The following is a 22,398-nucleotide window of genomic DNA, read 5'->3' on the forward strand; positions in this document are numbered from 1 at the left end:
AGGTTTGCTAGGATAACAGATAAACAAGAAAAAAAGAGCAGGAACTCTGAAGTGATTTTCTTCTGTGGAGCTGGTGGGACTGACAACCCAGAGAGGCCTTCTTTCCAGACCCAATCTTAGCCAATGACAACAGGGGCAACTGTTATTGTGATGTGCTTGGGGTGGGGCCAATAATCCATGGCCCAGTCTCCCAAAGGCAGGGGTTCTTGTTGCCGCTTGCATCTGTCCAGTCTTGGGTTCAGGCAGCTGGCTTTTGGTGGCAGTGAAGCCTCCCATTCACCTCACAGGGCAAGGGCCACCCCTTGATTGCCTGGAAGGGGTGGGGGGGGACAGTGGGGTGGCAGTGATTCTGAAGCACCATCCTAGGCTTTTGTGCAGAATCCCAGAATCACTAAGCTCACCCCCTGATTCTTCTTCTGCAAGAAGGAATGAGTTTGCAAAATTTAAGAAGCCTGCTGGCTGGAGGAAGATGAATTTAGTTGTCTTGATGACACCCTCTGCTGGCAGAGGCGAATACCTTAACTAATTATTTTTTTTCCAAGCAACAATAGTAAAAATACTAAGGAAATTGGAAACTTCCAGTTTCATTTAATCTGAGGTATGCAAATCTCACTAAACCTCTGAAAAACGACACCGTATAATACTTTGAATACCTTTATTTGGTTACCCCTAGTTAAACAATTCTAGGTCATTTTCCCTACCCCCCCCCTTTGATACAATAGTCATAGACACAGATATAAACACATATATAAACATTTTTGGCTTTTTAAAGAATATGCCAATGTCTTCTTATTAGCTAGGGCACTGAGGTTCACCTGCAACTATTACTAGAGATTGATGCTTTAATATTGCTTGCTACTTACTAATCCAGACTTAAACACTGTAAAGTAAGGAGTCTTTACTGGATGCCTTGCTGAGAATATAGTATTACACTGAGAAGAATTAAATTTGAAGAAATTAAATTTCATGTGTTTTACCATCCTGGATAGGGAAATATGCACACTTAAAGATTTCTATTGTGCTGTTAGGAAGGATCAGAAGTTTCTAGAACAGTCATTCAGCACTTAGATCCTCTGACTTATGAAGAAATTGCCTGCTTTCAGTTCCTGGTGTTTTGTAAAGCTTCAATGAGAGTTTTATTATACTCTGCAATCTGCTTAGACACATTCTTCATTATGGGCCGGTAATCACTCTCCTGGCTTTTTGCAGCTATAACTGATGATAAAAGTTAAGGAAACAGGTTTCTGAGAAATATCTAAGCAACAGTCAGTAAAACTTTTGTAATAGTTTCCTCTTGCAAGAAGAATTTTCAGAGATTTTGCTGATGACCAATTCACTAAGTATTGCCAATGTTCACCTACACTTAATAATGTGTGATGAAATCCTCCCTACCATATCACAGGATGATACAGGTAGCCAAATCGATGGGAGTGCTTATTTGAGGGTAACTGGGCTATCTGTGTGGACTCTCTGAGTTTGTAGATAGTGGCAAAGAAACACTTGATATTTCTTTATTTAACAATGCACTGACCTAGTGATCTTGGACAGAAAGCACTGATATCTTAAAGTCTACACTGCTCTAACAGCAGCTTCAAACTGTCAGGTGCCTCATGCTATTAATTTGTGAAAAGAAATTATTTGCCAAATAAATGTCTTTTCACACTCAGTGTCTCCTAAATACATTCCGCATCTGTTCAGAAAAGATATAGGTACAGAACATGTGAGAGACAGGCACTGATAGTTTCTGTAAACGTGCTAGCAATGTGTTGAATGGCTGTCACATGCAAGAAACCATTCCTTTCCTTTGTCATGTTCTGATGTTAGAATGCCGATAATCAACAGAATCCAACCCAAAGTTCAACACTTGCCATATTCAATCATAAATATTTTGTTCCTACTTAACTCTTTTATTGGAATAAATGGGATTTTAGGCAGATTAACACATGCCCATGCTTCGTTCTGGAGTAAGAACTGACAGCTTGTATTTATTCAGGAAAAAATCCTACAGGCAGTGCTAGTAGTGACGTGATATTTGATAATGGAAAAATATTGCTCTAACAAGACAACACAAAATGAGTTCTCCTCTGTACCTCCAGTAGAAGAGGAGTGCAATGCTCCAGTGGAAAATCAATACCTTTATTAGCTTGTCCGTCAAAACAGTATTTGTAGCTGCTGAAACATTAATACAGTTTCTAACATATTCTTTACATACCTGCACTCCCTTTGACTGCATTTTCAGATAAAAAACAATTTGCTGTGATAATTTCCAGTGCTCTCTTTTTTGTTAAAATGAAAAGGATACATTCTTTCATCACAAAGTTATTTTGCTCATGATGTTGCCACTTCCTTTCCAAATTTGTAAGCTGAAAAGTCCAAAATGGAGGGGAAAAATTAACAGCCAAAATGAAAATCACCACATACCCTCACTTACCTAAGGAGGAAAAAAAATCCCTTCCATTAACTAAACTGCATAGTTTAACTAAACTGCATTCTGTCAGATTACAAAGATTGAGCACCGCCTACTGCTTTTAATCCTCACCAAGAGTCCACCAGTTTGCAAATACAATGAGCAGCATAAACATTAGAATGGGCAACGTACATAGTGGTGTGATGTATTACAAAGCTAGCTGCAAAAAGTATAAAAAATGAGGATACTGAATTTAACTGTATGAAATCTATGATACACATCTGACATTGACTGGCACTGGAGTCTCATTATCTGGGTAATAATGGTTTCAGAACATGCAAGGCTTATCATATAACATATCCTGACACCATATTATAGGGCCCTTAACTATACAGGAGAAGCTTCCTAATTTCCATACGTGGGTTTCCGGTCTGAAATTAGAAGCTGCGGCAGGAGCAGGTCTGTACTGAGAACACTGGAAGAGTGCAGGTTAAATGTCTGGATTTTGACAACACTTCCAGCATCAACAGGAAAGTAATGTGGCTACTATACTGATGGATGCTTCCTAACAATGCCATTTTACAGTATCTATTTGCTTGCATGATGCTACTGTTCAAAGTTTTTGTTTCAAGACATGCAGGGTATTTGTGCTGAATGTTTCAGAACAATTTTGAGGAAGCCAATGTTTTACAGTTCCATTGTAATTTAGCACACAGTGCATTTTAGACTGCATGCCAAAGTAACAATTACCACTGCATAATCTCTGAGGTAGGACAGTCTGATGTACTTTAATTTTTCAGTGTGCCCAATGACCGGAAAACTTTAAAACACAAAGCAACAGGCAGCAAATATGGTGTAATGGTTAAGTATGCGGACTCTTATCTGGGAGAACCGGGTTTGATTCCCCACTCCTCCACTTGTACCTGCTAGCATGGCCTTGGGTCAGCCATAGCTCTGGCAGAGGTTGTCCTTGAAAGGGCAGCTGCTGTGAGAGCCCTCTTCAGCCCCACCCACCTCACAGGGTGTCTGTTGTGGGGGAGGAAGGTAAAGGAGATTGTGAGCCACTCTGAGACTCTTTGGAGTGGAGGGCGGGATATGAATCCAATATCATCTTCTTCTTCTTCAAATTAAAAACATGATTTTTTTACAGTAGACATTTTGTGTGTGTCTGTGCCATCCCTGGCATACATAAAGCTCAGTACTTCAGATTACCAGGTTATAATAAAAAATTCCACATGGGTTATGTATTTCTGATTCATGAAATTGTAAGGATGGTAACAATCTTATTTTTCTGCAAGAATGCTTTTTTGGAAAAAACTTAATCAACAGAAAAAATTATCCATTGGGGAAACAAAACAAAGCAAAAGTGCACACAACCAAAGATTTTTCTAGGTACTTTAGTTAAATGAAATTCTTGGTGGGTTCATGTGTAAGGTAACCCAATGAGGAGTTTTATATGACTGAGCCTTAGGCTTGTGTGCTCCCCTGCTTCTGCTCATATGCTGACAAACCATAAGTTGCCACTATAGCCACATCATCAAACAATGGTTTGCATTTCTCCTTCAAACTAGGTCTGCAAACCAGTTTGAAGATGGTTTGAAATCCTGGTTTGGAGAGAAACTGCAACCCATAGGCTTGGCTTCAACAGACTTTCTGGATATAGGAGGAACAAAAAGTTTTTTTACCTCTCCCCTCCTATGGAAGGGGCCATTTTAAGTTGTAGTGTGTGTGTGTGGTGGGGGGTGGGGAGTAATCACCAGCAGAGAGAGACTATGGGCCTAAATATTCAGGCACATTATACCAGGCCATGATCTGACATTACATTTGATTTATGGGTATGTGTGCAGGAGTTGCTGGTGCTGCACTGAAACAAAAAGCTCTTGTTCTCTACACAGAACTCTGCATGTGTACTGGAGTTGTTGTTCAGGGATAACGAGCTGGTTTTAATAGCGCTCCTTGAAGCTGGTAACTTCACATTATAATATTTAGGCTATCTTCAAGGTTCCTTATGTCTGTTTAACTGTCTTACACAATTACTACTCTCCAATCTCAATACTTGTCACCACACTTAATCTTCAAGACAAATAAAAGCAAATTTGAATAAAATATTCTAAATTTGACCAAATTCAAATTCACATAGTAGTACCCAAATCATGCATTTTTATGAAGAAACGTCCTAATTTGTATAGTTTATTACAACAGCATCAATATATCTAATTTTCAACATTCTCTGACAGTGGATACTCAAATCCAGAGATCGGGGCCATGAACAAACAAAACTGATTTTTCTTTAAACCTAAGAAAAGCCTCAGGTTTGCAAAAAAACCCAAAATCTAACGAAAATACACTGGTGATGGTGGGGGTACCCCAACCCCAAATAACAGAATCAATGCCTGTAGCTTTAAGAAACAAATGCCTTCTGTGGCTGTTGCTAGGCATCCATAGGAGTACTGCCAGCATTCAAGACGATCTCTGTCAGTAAAAGGTAGGCTACATAAATGTCCACATTCATAGCCCAAAGAAAATATCTTACCTCCATGCAGACTGATTTTTCCAAAGTAGTCTCAATTATTTCAATTTTTTAAAAAAGTATTTAGGATTGCAGCACTTACTTTCAAATATTATAGTTCCTGGGTTCCAATTCAGTCATACCACAGGCAACTACTTAGAAAGAAATCCAGTGTCCTTCCAAACTCCTGAAAGATGCTTTGAATCCATTCAACACATACACTGGTATACTATACAAAGCTTTGTGCCTCTGAAAAACTGAAGATGGGCAACTACTGAGGACAATGGGTATTTTTATTTGTACCTGTGAATGTGTTTCATTTTCCTGAAGCTGCAACTTCAAGCCTTCATATTCTGTGTTTAGATGCTCCATAATTTTCTTGAAAGCATCCTTGCGCTTGGTTAACGTTTCTTTCTCTTCTTGCAGTTTCTTTGTTCAGAGGAATAAAAAAAAAATTAAGCTCTTATTTTAAAGCTCTTATCTTTAAAGTATTCAACCTCTGTTCCCAATTCAAGAACAAAGCTTGAAATGTTTGAACCCAATTGCCCAGCACCCATTCTGACAGCAATACATGAATCTGTACATGAAAGAGCAAAAGCCAGCTAGCATGTATGACGTATGTGGGAACTGACTGGTTTGTCATTGAGTAATTTCCAAGAAACTGGAAAGCTGAAGCCCCCCCCCCAAGCTAAATATTTAAATTTATTTAGGAATGAAAGTTCACATCTTTTATATGAAATTGAATAGAGCCCTGAATTTTCTCTCCTAAAGAGCAGATTTTGTAGGGCTATGTATATGTAGAACTAGCTCCTAGAACAGTTTGGGGAACTATGCACAGAACACTGATTAGCATGCACAATTTCTCATTCAGCTAAGAATGTTCTCCTGTTATACCACTAGCAAACAGGGAAGAATATGTTTAATGCTAATTAAAGAAAGGCTTTGGTCTTGGGTGTCAAACTAACATCACAGTCTCCAGAGGGGCTCTGTTCCACACTTGCAACACACAGGAACTGCCTTGGCAGATCAGAGAAGTGGCAATATCTGCCTCTGATTCCTTCCACATAGTCCCCACTCCTGATTTTTATGCCACCAAACACTCCACACTGCTATCCCAGTTGCACTGCTCTGCTCTTTATATTTGGGGAAGATAGCCAAAATCAGTCTGTAGCACTCTTTCAAGTATGTATTACTTTTTCTTCTCCTTTATCCCGGAACAGATGGTGGGTACAGTCAATCATGCTTCAATACTCTTTTCTTGGAAAAGCACTACAAGATTACCTTCACATTTTCTCCTGGTTTTAAGTGGCTGAGACACACAGCTGGGAGAGAGTTATAGCACACTCTTTTGTTAATAGAGCACTAGAGCCACAGAGGATGGTGGTATAATCAGGGGCGACCTGACGCCCTATGGTGCCCTAGGCAGACTCGCTGCCTGGCGCCCCCCTCAAGCACCCCTGCGCCTCCCCCCGCCATGCCCCCCTCTCCCTCCCTTCGGACCCTTCCATGTAATTTTCAACGCTGGAACCAGCTCTAGCACTGTGTTCTGGCTCTTTAAAGCCCCTCCGCTAACCGGCCGAACACTTGAAATGCAACTAAAACCACGCCGCGGGGGCAGGGTGCACTCACCGGCTCTCAGGAAGAGTGTGCTGAAAGGACAACCCCCGCTGCTACTGACTCCTCTCTCCCATCCAAGAAGTGGGGAGGGGAGTAGTCAGTAGCAGTGGAGGTCGTCCTTTCAGCACGCTCTTCCTGAGAGCCGGTGAGCGTGCCCCGCCCCCATGGTTTTAGCCGCATTTTGAGTGTTCGGCTGGGGGGGGGGGCTTTAAAGAGCCAGAACTCGGTGCTAGAGCCGGTTCTGGTGTTGAAAATGACACGGGGTGGGAAAAGGTCCAAACTCCGAAGGAAGAGAGGAGGCGCGGCTGGGGGGGGGAAGCGGGGGGGTGAACAGCAGTGGCGGGGAGGGGGGGAGGTGCGGAGCTGTGGGGGGGGGAGGCAAAGGGAATGGAGGGGTGGGCGGCGGCAGTGATGGTGGCGGGCGGTGGGGAAGGCAGGCAAGCAAACTAGGTGCTTGCCTGGGGCACTGGGAGAGGGGGTGAGGGAGCCCAATTTGCTGCCCCCACCCTCCTGGCGTCCTAGGTAACCGCCTAGTTTGCCTAGTGGGAGGGCCGGCTCTGGGTATAATGCAGGAGAGGCAAGTGGTACATAAGGAAAAGGTCCCACCAGACAAGGTATGAAGGCACAACTAACTTTTTGGGAACCAAGCAATTTGTTAAACCTTTGCAGTATTAAAGGATATCTTTGGTGTCACTTAAGATGCATTTTAACTTCTCAGTTTCAAGTTTGGAACAGTTTGCAAATGATGCCACTTATTTTCTGTTTTTAAAAGTGAGATCTCTCCCCCTATGCTTTGAAGATTAAGGACTTTTCCACACTACCAAAGAAATACATGGCAGTTGCTTCCTAGCAGTGCTATCGGAAACAGCTTAAACTATGTGTGTGAATACCACAGCCATGTATAAGTGAAAGTGGTCATGTGGGTCTCTTCTCACGTGCTCAAGTTATTCAGACACATTCTGCAACCACATGGAATAGCACTGTAGAAATACAGTTCCATACATGCCATCATGCACATGGTGCATACATGACAAGGATTCCCAAGGCAACACATATGCCACATTTCAGTATGACTGCTTCAGTAATTGAGCCTCAAGCAAAATATCACAGATGTAGTTTGCCTGTGACTACCTTCTTCTTTTCTTCTCCAGCTGCCTTCAGAGCTGGCAAATTATTGTATAGTTCCAAGTCCTTGGTCATCTGTTCAATTTTTTCCTTGAGAGTAACCTGTTCATCAATCATCTTGCCTTCGAGTAATTCCATTTTCTGAAGGTCCATCTGTAGACGCTGACTATCTATAGAAAAGGAAAACAGGTAATAAGCATTACTGATTTTAAAAATATCAGATACTGGAGTATATTCTTCAGCACAGAGATAATTTTCCTTCTTTACAGGGCAAGCAGCTCCTGCTTGCCTTATTCAATTTGGCCTTGGTCCAGTAAAGCTCTTAAGTATGTCCTTTACATACAAATATCCATTATCTGATGAACTGGAATATGGCTGGGAATAGTGTTGACATACTTTATTGCCTATAACAAAAACTGCTTAACGGAAATTAATACTGTTGCTCCTCGTTTATGTTGTTAATAAAATAGTATCTAAAAAGATCCACTGTCCCCTTTAGTTTAAAAATACATGAAAATGTTAATAAACTCTCTGGGTGATCCAGTTGCTCCCTTGAATGATACTATGCCATAAATGCATTTGTTAAACTCTGAAACATTTACACTGGTGATTTAGGATAAAGAGAGTATATTAATAGTAAGTAATTGTTCAATAAGTGTTATCAATTGTTTAAGTGTTACTGTCCCATGTAGCGATTTGATCACAGACGAACTCACCTGACACCTGGTACTTTTATTATCATATGTGCATGGGATACATGTATGCAGAACCCATCATTTGTAGGCCTGAACTATACAATTCATGTATCAGTTTATCATTACAGTCCTAAGGAGTTTGTCAGATCCAACAAACACAATCATAGTGTTCCCTCTAGCATGCACACAAGTTATCTACATGTTCAGCACCATATGTGCATAGATGCCTACTTACATAAAGCACAATACATATCAGAGCAAACCCATGTTCTCGTATAGCTCAGATATAAGTGTGGGGTGCAGAAATCTGGAATATGAAAACCGCATTTTCCCACATCTACAGAGACATGATAAGTGATATCACTGAACTCAACTTCTTTCCTGCTCTGAAAGCAAAAGCGGAGGAAATGGGAAGCTGAGGGAGGGGAAATCTAAATAATGGCACATGGTCTGTGACATTAGATGCTTTGATGCAAAGAACAATGACAGATTGCTGATTTTGGTGATAATCTCACAACCTATGTAATTTTAGCCATTCTAAGGTTTCCAAACTCCAGGTGGGGCGTGGAGATCTCCTCTATTACACCTGATCCCTAAATAATAGAGATCAACCCCCCCCCCGGAGAAAATGGCTGCTTTAAAGGGTGCACTTTAAAGGCATTGTACCCTGCTGAGGTCCCCCCCCCTCCAAACTTGGCTGTCCTCTGGCTCCACCCCCAAAATCTCAGGTATTTATCAACCCAGAGATGGCAACTCTGCTTCATTCTCAATTGGCATCTGGTGAAATGAAAGCTCTACTATGATGGTTAATCTATGACAGATTATTCAGAGTTATAATGAGAACAGAATTCTATTTTGTTTCTTTGAAGAAATGTTTGGATATAAATAAATAAATATAGATATAAATGTATTCTCAGAAAAGGAACAAAAAAAAATCCACACCTGCAAGCAGTGGTTCTTGTAAATGTGGAGGTTGGAAAATAGTGAATGTAAGTACTAACCAGCCCTTTCTCTGAACTAGAATTTTATTTTTTGCCTATAGCATTAAAAGCTATGAAAATGCAATGATAGATTAAACTTAATGTCCTACAGAAATTTCATATCTGGATGTATATTAGAGAATGCTGACTTGAAATATGGTTTATTTAAATCTTAATGTATAGTAATAGAATATATATATATATATATATATATATATATATATATATATATATATATATATATAACATTGAATTTATCTTACATATTACAAAACTTTGTAAACAGTGAAATAAATGAATGAACAAATTTTCTTTAATGATTATAGCTTTTTGCAAGGTTTTAAACAGTTATTTTTAAAATTATACAAATGGATAAGAATAATAAAAATATTTTAAATACCAAAATTGAAATGAGACAAATGTTCCTGTCACCTATGACTTTCAGTCATCTTCCAATACTTTTATTCTTATAATAGTGCCTTTAAAATAAAGATACTGAATCAAAGTAGTACATGAGATTCTGTACTTAAAAAAAATCATGATGAATAGTACTGCTCATGCTTGAAATTCATGCAGTTATATAATGATAGAATCAAAATTAAGAAAACTAGACTTTGCTATTGTATTATAGGCCAACAGGTAAAATACCATCTCAGTCATAAACTTAAAGGGTGGACCGGGGCCAACTATCTCAGCATGCATGGGGAGGGATGGTGGCTCAGTGGTAGAGCATCTGCTTGGTAAGCAGAAGGTCCCAGGTTCAATCCCCGACATCTCCAACTAAAAACGGTCCAGGCAAGTAGGCGTGAAAAACCTCAGCTTGAGACCCTGGAGAGCCGCTGCCAGTCTGAGTAGACAATACTGACTTTGATGGACCGAAGGTCTGATTCAGTATAAGGCAGCTTCATATGTTCATGCCGCTTTTGTATACGCTGATCAACTGGCATATTTCACTGGGTTGTTATGGGGGATGGGGACAACAGTTTGCAAATGATTTTGTACAATAAAAGTGCTATAAAGTAGTAATAACATACTGCAGTAAATAAATTACAGAGGATGTTAGCAACTTGCAGTTTGGGTTTAGAGCAGACTCCATCAATGGCCAGATACCTTTCAAGAAAGGAGGAGATAATACCAATCCTTCAGTCAGTCAGCATGGCTGATCTACTGTCACCCGGCAGCTTCCTCTAGTCTCAGACTCCACCAGGGGCAAAGTATCATATAGACAGAGAAGAACAAGACTGCAGTTGTATATTCTTGCCGTTGCCTTGCTGGATCTTAAAAGTGTGAGGCTATTCTTTTAATGTTGCAAACTGCCCCATGAATTTGTTAAACTGAGAGGGCAGGATCTATCTGCAGGGCTGTGGAGTCAGATCCTGGTGTTCCCTTGAGCTGAGGGAAATCACATTTGTACCTTAGTTAAGTATTCAGCGGGATGACTCCTAAGTCAGCAGCAGAGCACATGGCTGGCATGCAGCCAGGCTCAACCCCTGGTATGTCCAATGTAAAACATCACAGATAGCAAGGCTGGAAAAGACCCTTTGCCCAATACCCTCATGAACAACACTGTGCCAAAGGGACCTACGTGACTGACTCAACATACAATAGCTTTTTATTTCTCTTGTGTGGTTTGTATGCTCAAAGTGGATCACTTGTACAATTTAAAAATGCCACACTTTCTAGGGAAAGGGGAAAGAAAGAGAAAGAGAGAAAAAAAACACCCTTCTCTCTGGGAAGAGACAGGAAGAGGATGCAGTCTAGTTCCTTCTGATATGCCACTAAGTTGCAGACTTCAACAAGCAATGTGTACACAGCAGCAGATTCTGAGACAAAACTGCTTTGTATTTTGACCCAGGGAAATGTTGCTGGGAAATGCTGCCATCAGCAAATTTGTTTACTCTCAGCAGTTTCCTTTAGGGAGGGTAAGGCAAAGCTTCTGACAGTATAAGAAATGGGTATGTGGCCCCAATGTATATTTCAGTAGGTGCCTGGTCTTGTTGCTGTACAAATGCATATCTTGGGGTCAAGTCCCCTTTGTGTATGCCAGGAAACCAAATTAGCTCTTGGAATCTCAACTTGCTTTTTGTTAAAGCAAATTTCAAGACTTCCTAGATGCAAAATTATGTTGAAAAAGGCAATGACCAAAATCCCCCCCCCCCCTTATATATAGCAGTGGATTCTGATCTGGAGAACTGGGTTTGATTCCCCACTCATCCCCATAAAACCACCTGAATGACCTTGGGTCAGTCACAGCTCTCTCAGCCCCCTACCTCACAGGGTGTTTGTTATGGGGAAAGGAAGGGAAGAAGATTGTAAGCTGTTCTGAGACTCCTTTGGGTAGTGAAAGGCAGGGTATAAAACCAACTCCTCCTCCTCCTGATCTTCCCACCCCTGCACAAATGGGGGCCCAAAATGGCTTACATCATTCTCCTCTCACCTAAACTATTTAATTTCAGTTTGCTTTCTTTGGCTACTAGAATATGTGATGGAGATGCAAATAGGCAACAAATTACTGGAAAGAAAAGGGAGCAATTACAACAGTCAGAGACAGATTCCCTATATAACAGAGGTCTTATGGTTAAATTGTGTCGCTGACATGTCTTTAAAAATTCAGGAAGTAGCTTTACATGATTATCATAGCCTGACTGAACTGTGCAAGAAACTGGAAGCAAAACAACAACAAAAAGCCTCAAATCCATGACTGGCTGATGAAGTAAGAGAGACTTATCCATTGGGGAAACTAATGGCCTGCCAAAAAATAGAGGTACTTCCAGATTATGATGGGCAAGGGCTGTGCAGAGAATGGAACCTTCAGCAAAATCTGAGACACAGAGTTCTTAATTTCACAGGGTTTTGATGAACTGGAGGGAAAGGAGGTGCCACTATATTCCTCCCTGCCAACTGCAGCTCACATGAACCACCCAGGGCCAGCTCGCTCACTAGGCAAACTAGTAATTTGCTTAGGGTGCTGAAGGGAGGAGGGACACTGAATTGGGCTCTCCTCCCCTCCCTGCACCCAAGAAAATGCCTAGTTTACCTCCTCCCCACACTGCCACTACTGTTGTTGCCTTGCCTCCTTCCCTTCTGCGGCGTTGTGTTCTGCTGCCCCCCCCCCCCCCCAGCACGCTCAGAGGAGCGCTGCTACAATCTGCCCTACCCACTTAGATGCGGCTCGGGCATCTCAGCGTTCTCTTTTAAGAGAGCACTGGACAAGGCTTTGCTCCCCCCTCACTTCTGGAAAGGAGGGGGAAGTGCAGCCTCCTCCAGCGCTGTCTTAAAAGAGAATGCTGAGATGCCTGGGCTGCATCTAAGTGGGTAGGGCTGATTCTAGCAGCGCTCCTCTGAGCATGCCAGGGGGCAGGGCGGCAGAGCACGGTGCAGCACCACAGAAGGGGGGGGAGGGAGGAAGGGGGCAGCGGTGTTTTACCCACCGATCAGCTGATCGGCAGGGGGGATCTTTAAAGAACCTGGGAAGCGCAGAACTCCATCGCCCCTTCCCGGGCACTGAAATGGTGGGGAAGGGAGGGAGGAGGAGGTGCTGTGGAGGAGGATGGAATGGCGTGGCACCGTAGAGGGGGGTGGCAGGCAGCCAGTCTGCCTGGGGCGTCATGTGCCCTAGGGCCGGCCCTGGAACCACCAGGGCAAAGACAGGCACTACCATGCTTTTCCCTTCCAGAAAAACACCTCAGATGAGAGAGGGTGGAGCCAGGTGTTACTTCTCACCAGCCTGGGCATGAGGGAGTCAGTGAGATGTATGGGTAATGATGTACTCCTCTTTGAACCAAACCTGTGCCAGCAAAGTGAAGTTTGGGCATTGTTCCTGTGCTCCTCTTCGCTGGTTTGGGTGAGGAGGAACATAGGCATAGTGGCTCCCAGCTTTACCTGATGTCAACAGCATTCATGTTCCTTCCTTGCTGGCTTTACTGCTGAAGTGGGTGGATTTTAGGGAAACGGCCTACTGGGATGGTCCCCAGGAAAGTAAATGGCCAATATGTCACATGAGCATTAGCTGCACATTCTTGTTAAAAACTGTGTGAATAAAAACTACCGTAAGTACCCTGAAATACTACTTTTCAGAAATGAGATCTCACCAAAGAAACTGTGGCAGTAACCATGACATTAACAAGTGACTTAAAGTGCACCAAAAGAGCCTGCAAACTAATATTTTTAAATATAAATATTTAAATATTTTTAAATAACTGTCATAGATTTAAAAAGCTGTGAAGTCTACGTGCCTTAAAGCATTCTCTGGCATCTTATTGCCTCTGCATGACTTGAAGACAACTCCTAGCTGAAACAAAACATATGCTGCAGTAAATCTGTACATTAAGAAGAGGAAGTCAGCTGTACTAGCCTGATATCACCCTTCTTCTGAGTGGTTTCAAATAAAATGATAAAAGAATGGACACTTCTGCTCATGTTACATTTCTGCTTATCAAAGCCAGAAAATATTGTAACTAGGGGTGTGCATTCAGCTGTATCTGAGCTGAAAAAATACCTGAAAAATACCTTACCAGTATTTTTTTAAGCCAAATACAGATAAGAGAATTTAACTGGTATAGCTAATCCCGAATAAAGCCGATTTTTTCTGGCTTTTTCTGGGTATATTCGGCTATACTGAATAACTGGTGGTGGAGAGGTTTAAAGGCCCAAAAAGATACTTTCAGTTTGCCTCTAGGGCTCTTTCCCACTTTTTTGCTTTGGTTTCCAGGGCAACAGGAGGGAAGGGAAAGAGGCATCTCTGCAGCCCAATGGCAGAAGTACCTTAGGGGGAGCTGTAATGCCTTAGAATCAATCAATGCAATGCTTTTTCAAATGGCACTGCATTGCTGCTCTGCAACTTGCAAGATTGTTGGCTTCAAATATGAAGTCCAACTAAGTAACTCCTTGCTTTCCCCATCCATTTTCCAGGGAATGGGGGAAGGGGGAGGGAGGAACAGCAGCAATTTGGCCAATAGGATTTCAGGTTAGAAAGAACACTGTTCTTTAGCCAATCACAGAAATTTGTTCATTTTTAAAATTCTGTGCATGGGCAAAGAGCATAAAAGCAAGGATCTGGCTGAATTGCTAAGAGAGGTTTGGAGAGTGTGCACTGGCTTTGACTTCAGCTGCTGCTTGAGAGACTCTGCTGTGGACTTCAGATCAGATTCTGCTTGCCTGCAGAAAAGTGAAGACAGTGACCGGTTTGGCTGAAGAAAATTTTAAAAATAGCTTTCTTATTTTACTGTTAGTTATTATTTGGGCTTGGTGGGTGGTAAGTTGTCTAGGGGTGTGTGAGGCCAGTGTACTCAGGTCTTTTTTTGTTCTCTTTGCTTCTTTTCTTAAGTTTGTTTATTCTGGCTTTGTGCCTTGCAGTTTGCAGTTGTTCGTTACTTGTTTGGGCCTGGTGGTTGCATGTGTGCATGTGTGTGTGGGGGGGGAAGGTGAGGCCAAGAGCCTCAGGTCTTTTGTTTGTTTGTTTCCTTTGGTTTTATTCTTAGGTTTAAGTTCTTTTTTTGTGGCTTGCAGTTATTTTTGTGGCGTTTGGTGGTTGTTTGGAAGAAGTCAAGGGTTCCTTCCTTCTGCTTTGGTTCTTTGGAGTTGGTTTAAAACTTGGTTAACTTATTCATTTTGGGTTCTTTTGTGTGTGTGTGTGGGGGGGCAGTTCTGCTGTCCTTGCAGTCCCCCTCTTCCTCATTCAGATTGTGATTCTGTGCTTGACATCAGTCTTGTTGAGCTCGCATTTTCCACAATGGCACTAGGTTCTGCTGTTGGGCACTAGTAAGTCGACACTGGGTTCTGATGCTGGGGTCTAGTAGGTTGGCACTACTGCTGGGCACTAATGAATTGTACAGGTTCTGCTGTCCTGTCTTCTCTCTCAGTTTCTGTTTCAGAGATTCTCAGATTTGACCTTAGTTCTGCTGGGTTTTGGCACTGCCATCATGGCACTAGTTCTGCTTCTGTCCTTGCAGCCCTTCCCCCTTCACTTTCAACTGCAGAGATTCACTAGGACATTCTGCTGGGCTTGTATTGCCTTGCTATCCCCCCCCCATTGCCATTGGAAACAATGGAGGATGGGGGCAGCTTATTTGAATGCCCATAGAATTGGGCCCCCTGGTACAATCTTTTTGAAACCTGTGGGTTCTTTTGAGGAAAGGCTCCAGCATCTACACCACAAATTTGGTGCCTCTACCTCAACCCCATCCCCAATTACTGAATATAACGCAGTGTAGATTTCCCAACGACTTTAATGTTCCCCACAGGGTATAATGGACCCCAAAATTCAGGGTTCCTGAATATCACTGAATCAGAATATCATTGGGATTTGGGAACATCAAGAAATACTGATTTTTTCAGGTCCAACATACCCGAATCAAAGGAGTCACATTTTTTCTTGCACACTTGCAAAAGGCAATAAAGATTCTTTTAAAATATTTAAACAGCTCAGCATTTACTTTTCCAGCAAATTTCCAGAGCCATAATTTCAGAGAAAAATAATTCAATAATCCTAAAACCAGAGATGCAAAAAATTAACAACAGCTTATTAATTGTGCATTCAGATTTGGTAATATCACACTGATACTTACATGACACAGACCATGCAGTTCATGCTATTCAGTGTTTTAAAATGAATTAAAATGACTAACTTCATATATATTTGCCTTACCTGTACCAAGGTTTTTGGCAGTACTCTGTGATTTCTGCATTTCACTGGATTTGAAAGTGAGGTCTTCCTGCATGATCTTCAACTCTTGATTTGTTACAGAAGATATCTGCTTCATACAGTTTATGTTCTGTGCATTGGAAGAATGGAACATAACTCATTCTAGATATTGGCAGTTACTTAATTCAGCTACAGCGAATACCCTAACAAGCAACATATTTTTACTATTTGCAGAACATTTATCTTCTGAAGCAGCTCTGCAATCTTTATCACTTCATCCGATTAAAGATGTAAACTTTCTGGAAATCTTGAGGCTGCAGGAGGGAAAAACCCTTTTCCGTTTTTTCCCTCTGGAAAAACTGAATTGTTGGGACAAACTGAAATATATGCAATACTTACTGTCTCATCAGACCCAAACTAATCTTACTACGTCAAGAACATAAAATTTATTGTTTGTAACTTACTTAGCATATAATATTGCAAAATTTGACATATTTATGAAATTAAAATGCTATAAATACCTTAGCTCTGTACAAGCAAAACTGCAAATATACTGAATACCTGAGAGAAAACTGCAAGCTGACACCCTATGCTATCTTAGTATATGTACCTTAATTTTTGCTACCTGGTTAGAGAGAGTTCAGTTCTCAGGGAAACAGAAGAGTTTTCTTCTGAGGCTTTGGGGCAGTATCTGACCCGCATCCTTCTGATCCTCACCAGGTGGTGGCCTGATATCTCCTGGCATTACAACTGATCTCCAGGTGACAGAGATCAGTTCATCTGAAGAAAATGGCTGCTTTAGAAGGTGGACTCTTCTGTGGCTGCTTTGGAAGTTGTGCTCCTCCTCCACTGCTTTGAAATTTGGTAAACATTTAGATTGAGTGGAGACAGTCTGTCTGGAGATGTATCTGTTCATGAACCGCCACGAACGGCTGGAAAGTTCATGCCAGATGACCTGCTACAAAGTTCACTTTTCAAATCACAAACTGGCCAAAATTAATCATGAACTTTAGTTCGTGAGCCAGTTGGCACCTCTCCTTTACTTGGGATTCATTGATGACATTTTTATTGCCTGGACGCATGGCAAAAGAAGCCCTTAAGAGATTTTACCAAGCTTTCCACAACTTCTACCCCACCATCAACCTAACTGAATAACTCTACACAAGAAATAAACCTGGACAGCAAAGTATGGATACAGGAGGGACACGTATGTACCACATTATACTGGAAACAACGAGATGAGCAAACATATCTACACGCCTCCAGCTACCACCCCAACCACATCAAACAATCCATTGTGTATAGCCAAACCTTATGCCATAGTTGCATCTGCTCCAGCTCCTCAGACAGATATACTCACTTGAAGGATTTGCAACAGGCATTTTTGCAACTACAATATCATCCTGATATGGTGAGAAAGATGATTGGAAAGACCAGAATGATAGCCAGGGACAGCCTGCTACAAGACAAGCCCAAAGAAAATGACAACAGAACACACTGTAGTGGTCAACTACAGCTCAAAAGTCAAGCCAGTTCAACACATTATTAATAACCTACAACTTATCTGTATTTTTTAGGTATTTGGGAATATCAGGAAATACTGATATTTTTCAGGTCCAATAGATCTGGGTTTTTTTTAAACATTTTTTTTCCTGCACACCCCTACCTACAACACATGCTGGATAGTGACACTTCCCTCACACCAGCACTGGGGGACTGACCTTTTCTTGCTAGTAGACAGCGGGCTGCCCTAAAACAACTTCTCACTTGCAATGATAAACTACTTGACAGCAACATGGATTCTGGTACCAAGGCCTACAACAAACCAAGATGCCAACTTTGCTCTCATATAGATTCTAGCACCACCACCACCAGTGGATCCAGAAACATCAGCCATGCCATCTCAGATTCGTATGCCTGCTCATCCTCTAACGTGATTTATACCACCTTCTACACTGGACAAACAGACCAGTCCCTTCAACAAAAAATTAATGGACATAAGTCTGACATCAGAAACCACAACATTCAAAAACCAGCGGGGGGACATTTTAGCTTTCCAGGGCATTCAGCTGCTGGCCTCAGAGTAGCAGTTATCTTACAAATGAGTTTCAAAGGGAGATTAGCAAGAGAGACTGCTAAACTGAAACTGATAACGAAGCTCAAGACAATGCATCCATCTGGATTGGAGATCTAGGTTTCCTGTCTCATTACTAATGCTGATTTCTCCAAGCCTACTACCTCTCTACATGTCACACCTAGCCCAATCATACTTGCTATTGTCATTTGCCTGCTAATGTCATTTGAAATCACTCTACTTCCCAGTATATAGGACAGATGGACTTACATCCTAGCTGTATCTGAAGTGAGCAGTGACTCATGCAGGCTCATACCCTGCCCAAAATTTTGTTCGTCTTTAAGTTGCTACTGGACTCTTACTCTTTCCTACTGCTGCAGACAGAATATCACAGCCACCCATCTTGATCCACATCCCTATCTGAAGCTTGAGCTTCTTCTCTTGTATACAAAATGTTGCCTATTCCAGCATCTAGCACTGTAATTAAGGCATATCAGAAAGCAAAATGTGGGTGACTTTTTTTTGTGAAAGTGGGCAGACAGGAGGAAGATAAAAAGAAAAGTTGGTGCCAATACAACAATGGCTGCCTGCTGATGGCAGTTAAACTATGAGGCCGCCACAGGAACAAAGTCCCTTCCCACTTGACAGCGCATTTCCCCCTCCAGTCTTACATGCAGTTTAGCAATATGGTTGTGCCCATGCTTGCTGCATTTAAGCGGAGAGCCTGAGGTGAAGAGCGGAGGCATATGTTTTCAAAGCTGGCTCCTGAGTTGTGTAGCACAGAAAAAAAAACTTAAGTATGTTTGCAGCAGCCCAGAGTGTATAAAGGGGTGAGGAGCTGGCATTACACAGTTCTTGACAGTAGGAAGAACTCACATAGAGCTCTTGCAAGTGCAATCCTAAACAATGTTACACCTTCTAAGTCCACTGACTGTGAATTGTTGTATCTAAGCCACCGCAATCTTCTACTGGATTTGCTTTCTGAAGACATGTAGACTAAAACAGAATCTAAACAGATCATAATGAATTAACTGGTATTTAGAATATACCAATAATTGAATCTGATGATTATTTAAAAATACTTATAGCTTACTTATCAATTGATGGTTATTAACATTTTTATGGAAGAGGGATGAACATTCTTGATCCCAAGCACTTTCACTCAGCAGTGAGGTTAGTGCATCTGAAGTAACATTTCTTAGTAAATATGTTTAGGGTTGGAGCCAACGCAGCCTACCCTGCTGGAGTGCTCTAACAGTGCCACAATATTGGACTCTATCTGTGCTTTCCGTTCCAGTTCCTGGTTCCTCATGTCTTCAAAAGACTCTAGAAAGCCTAGAGATTGAAAAACAAGATAAGGAAGCATGTTGCTTATGAAAGGAACAAGCGACAAATCTTGAAATGTTATTAACAGCAGTAAGCATTCTGTATTTAAAACCAAACTCTTTAAAAGACAAAGGAATAATTCAAAACAATTTAAAACAGATTGGCAAATGGCTTCATGGTGACGTTTCATTTGTATGAGATTCTAGAAGGGGATCCAATTTTTGCTGCTTTTTAATTGCCATTTATTATTCATATTCAGCAATCAGTATACCTACAGGGAATCTAACAACAACAATAGATTGGATTTATATCCCACCCTTCACTACCCGAAGGAGTCACAGAGCAGCTTAATATTTCCTTTCCCCTCCCGTCCTCACAACAGATGCCCTGAACTGTTCTTGAGTTCTGAACCTCTCCCAGAACTGCTCTTGAGCAGAACAGCTTTGAAAGAACTTGTGGCTGACCCTAGTTCATGTCAGCAGGTGCATGTGGAGAAGTGCAGAATCAAACCTGGTTCTCCCAGATAAGAGTTCGTGCACTTAACCACTACACCAAACTGGCTCTTATAGATGCATGGAAATCCACTAGCCATTCTTCTATAAATCAGGCAGTAGTCTGCACAGTGCTTTAGACTGTACCCTTCATGTATGCTTGGTTTAAACTTTTAGTTTCCTTTCTTTTTTCATTCTTAGTTAAAACATGTGTACACGTTTCATTTGTAGTATCCTGGAAATGACAAGGTACTGCATACATCATCAACTCTATTCAAAGCTCTGTGGATATTTCCAGCACTTTGGTATGTATGGTAGCTATGTGAGCACCATAGGAATTGATCATTGATCATTCCTGCCCCAACATTAAGACTAACACAAGCACTCTGGCTGATGCTTGTGTGGGAGCCCCAATAACCACCCATTAGAGCTTCTGTGTGAATAAAGAAATTCCACAATCAGTAGAGCTCCATGAAGATTCACTGAATGCATTTGTTATCTAGCTCAGCTTTGACATTATGGGTGGGATTAATCAAATGGATCTTCTAGCCACAGCCCTTGTGCTCTTCAAAAGTTGCTCATGAGATTGGAATACCCTTGGAAATGGTGTGAGACACAGCCTAGGAGGCTGCAGATTGAAGGGAAATTTGCCAAAGTTGTAGGACTCCCCTATTGTCCCCTTGCACAGTCCAAAGGAAGTTATCACAGCTTTAGTCAAAGGTGTCTACATTTGGACAGTGCAAGGCTACAACAAAGATACATTAGACTACTTACTATCCATGCTTTCCTCTCTCTTCTTCAGCTCCTTGTATTTCAAATTTTTCTCCCCTAAAGAAATGATAATTTAAAATGAAATAAAATGTTTAAATTACTTTTAAGTAACAAATCCAAACACTTTACAAAATGTTGACTATATCTGTTATGTTGTTTTAACTGCACAGAATCAGGATGAGCAAATTTTCCACTGACTTCAGTTAAAATTCTGCCCATCTTCTGATTATTTAGCATTATTCACTACTTCCAAATGGGAACATTTAACAATGTTCCGTCAACATAATGTTTTATTTACACAAGCAAAAGCCTTTCAAAAATTATTACAAATCAAATATTTTATTTTCTGCCTCAAATACAAAAAAAGTGTGTGTGTATGTCTCTGCTTCAAATACAAAAAAGTGTGCATGTATGTTTATAAACAAATAAGCACACATATACATATATGCCTACAGTAAAATAAATGCTAGTTTTTCTTTCTTTTTTTAAAAATTGCAAATCACATCTGCTGGCAGAAGTTTTTAGATGCTGGGAGCAGATTTTATTATTATTGGTTTATAACAGTTCAAAGCCCTTGACAAGTCTAAATGCCTAACAACTACCCTGCAAAGCAGGCTACTGAGGCTTATGGCTTAGCAGAAATTTCATATTGGATCTCCCATGGGAAAACAGAATATTATCTCCACAGACTGATGACCCAGCTGAAGTTTACTTTGTAATTAATGGGATTAAGGAAATGCCATCCCTAATTCTTAGGTGACTGACCACTTCAGATGTTTTCTTCAACTGAAAATGTGTTTTTATCAGGCCTTTACATCCAGCTAGGTACACCCAGGACAGTGACCGCCACACAAATATAGCACAGCACATGACTGAAATACAAAGGAAGGTATATAGGAAACATTTTTAGGATGAGAAATTTACAGGATTTTTAAAGGCAATGGCCTCTTGTTAAAGGCCTTGGGAATTTCATTTGCATTAAGGCCCACTGAACATCTGTGCCTTTTGTTTTCCAGCCTGCTTCAGTGGATGTTGCACAGCTGGAGGCTGGACATCCTCTCAATGCGAGGCTACAAATGTTTAAAATATATATTTAAGCAGACCTATAGGCTGTGAGGTTAAAATAATATTTAGGAGAATATTCTATATGCATTTGAATATGTACTATCCATTTATGTTATTATACCTATCATGCTGATACCAGAGAATTAAATGTCAAACTAACCCCCCCCACAAAAAACTAAATTCAGTCAATACCTGATCTTCTTAAATAGAAAAAAAGGCTAAGCTAAATATAGATACTTCACTGTCAAGAATCTCACCCACCCTTTCCCCCTCAGTATTATATCGACATCCTTTATATCTAGTATGCACAAAACATAAACACATGCATTGGCCTCATGGGACCATCATTTTCCTTGAGCTTCCTTGCAGTTGTGATCCTGTTCCTTGCTACTCTCCCTTTCATGATACAGGAAATCTTAGTAGTGCTGAGCCTGAAAAATCCAGCCAACTATATGATGCATACATTTCCTCTGCATGTTACCATGAAATATGGAAAATTAATAGCTTTCCTCCAGTCTCTCTGAAAGAATTTTCATGGAATCCAAAGTTCAACAGCAGCATATCCCAAGGTTTCAGGATACAGAACAGCATACACTGTGTTTGCCAATGAATACATTTTTCTTTTTCTACTCGTTGATTTCAAAAAGAATTTAGCATGCTGGCAAGAGGGATTGCTCCTTGGGAAATAAGATCTC

General features: G+C 41.1%; 1 protein-coding gene across 1 annotated transcript in view; it reads right to left on the minus strand.

Annotated features, from left to right (window-relative positions):
* Positions 1-640: 640 nt before the first annotated feature.
* IFT74 (intraflagellar transport 74) overlaps positions 641-22,398 on the minus strand; it is a 52,298-nt gene continuing 30,540 nt past the window's right edge. The window contains exons 13-19 of the mRNA XM_060237189.1: positions 20,642-20,695; positions 19,288-19,385; positions 15,980-16,106; positions 7,665-7,828; positions 5,220-5,345; positions 2,303-2,363; positions 641-1,215 (exon numbers count right to left, since the gene is read on the minus strand). Of these exons, the coding sequence (XP_060093172.1) occupies positions 1,100-1,215; positions 2,303-2,363; positions 5,220-5,345; positions 7,665-7,828; positions 15,980-16,106; positions 19,288-19,385; positions 20,642-20,695 (746 nt within the window). The 3' untranslated portion in view covers positions 641-1,099. The remainder of the gene's footprint in view (positions 1,216-2,302; positions 2,364-5,219; positions 5,346-7,664; positions 7,829-15,979; positions 16,107-19,287; positions 19,386-20,641; positions 20,696-22,398) is intronic.

The sequence above is a fragment of the Heteronotia binoei genome, chromosome 4 (assembly GCF_032191835.1).
Source record: "Heteronotia binoei isolate CCM8104 ecotype False Entrance Well chromosome 4, APGP_CSIRO_Hbin_v1, whole genome shotgun sequence".
In the NCBI taxonomy this organism is placed as follows: domain Eukaryota; kingdom Metazoa; phylum Chordata; class Lepidosauria; order Squamata; family Gekkonidae; genus Heteronotia; species Heteronotia binoei.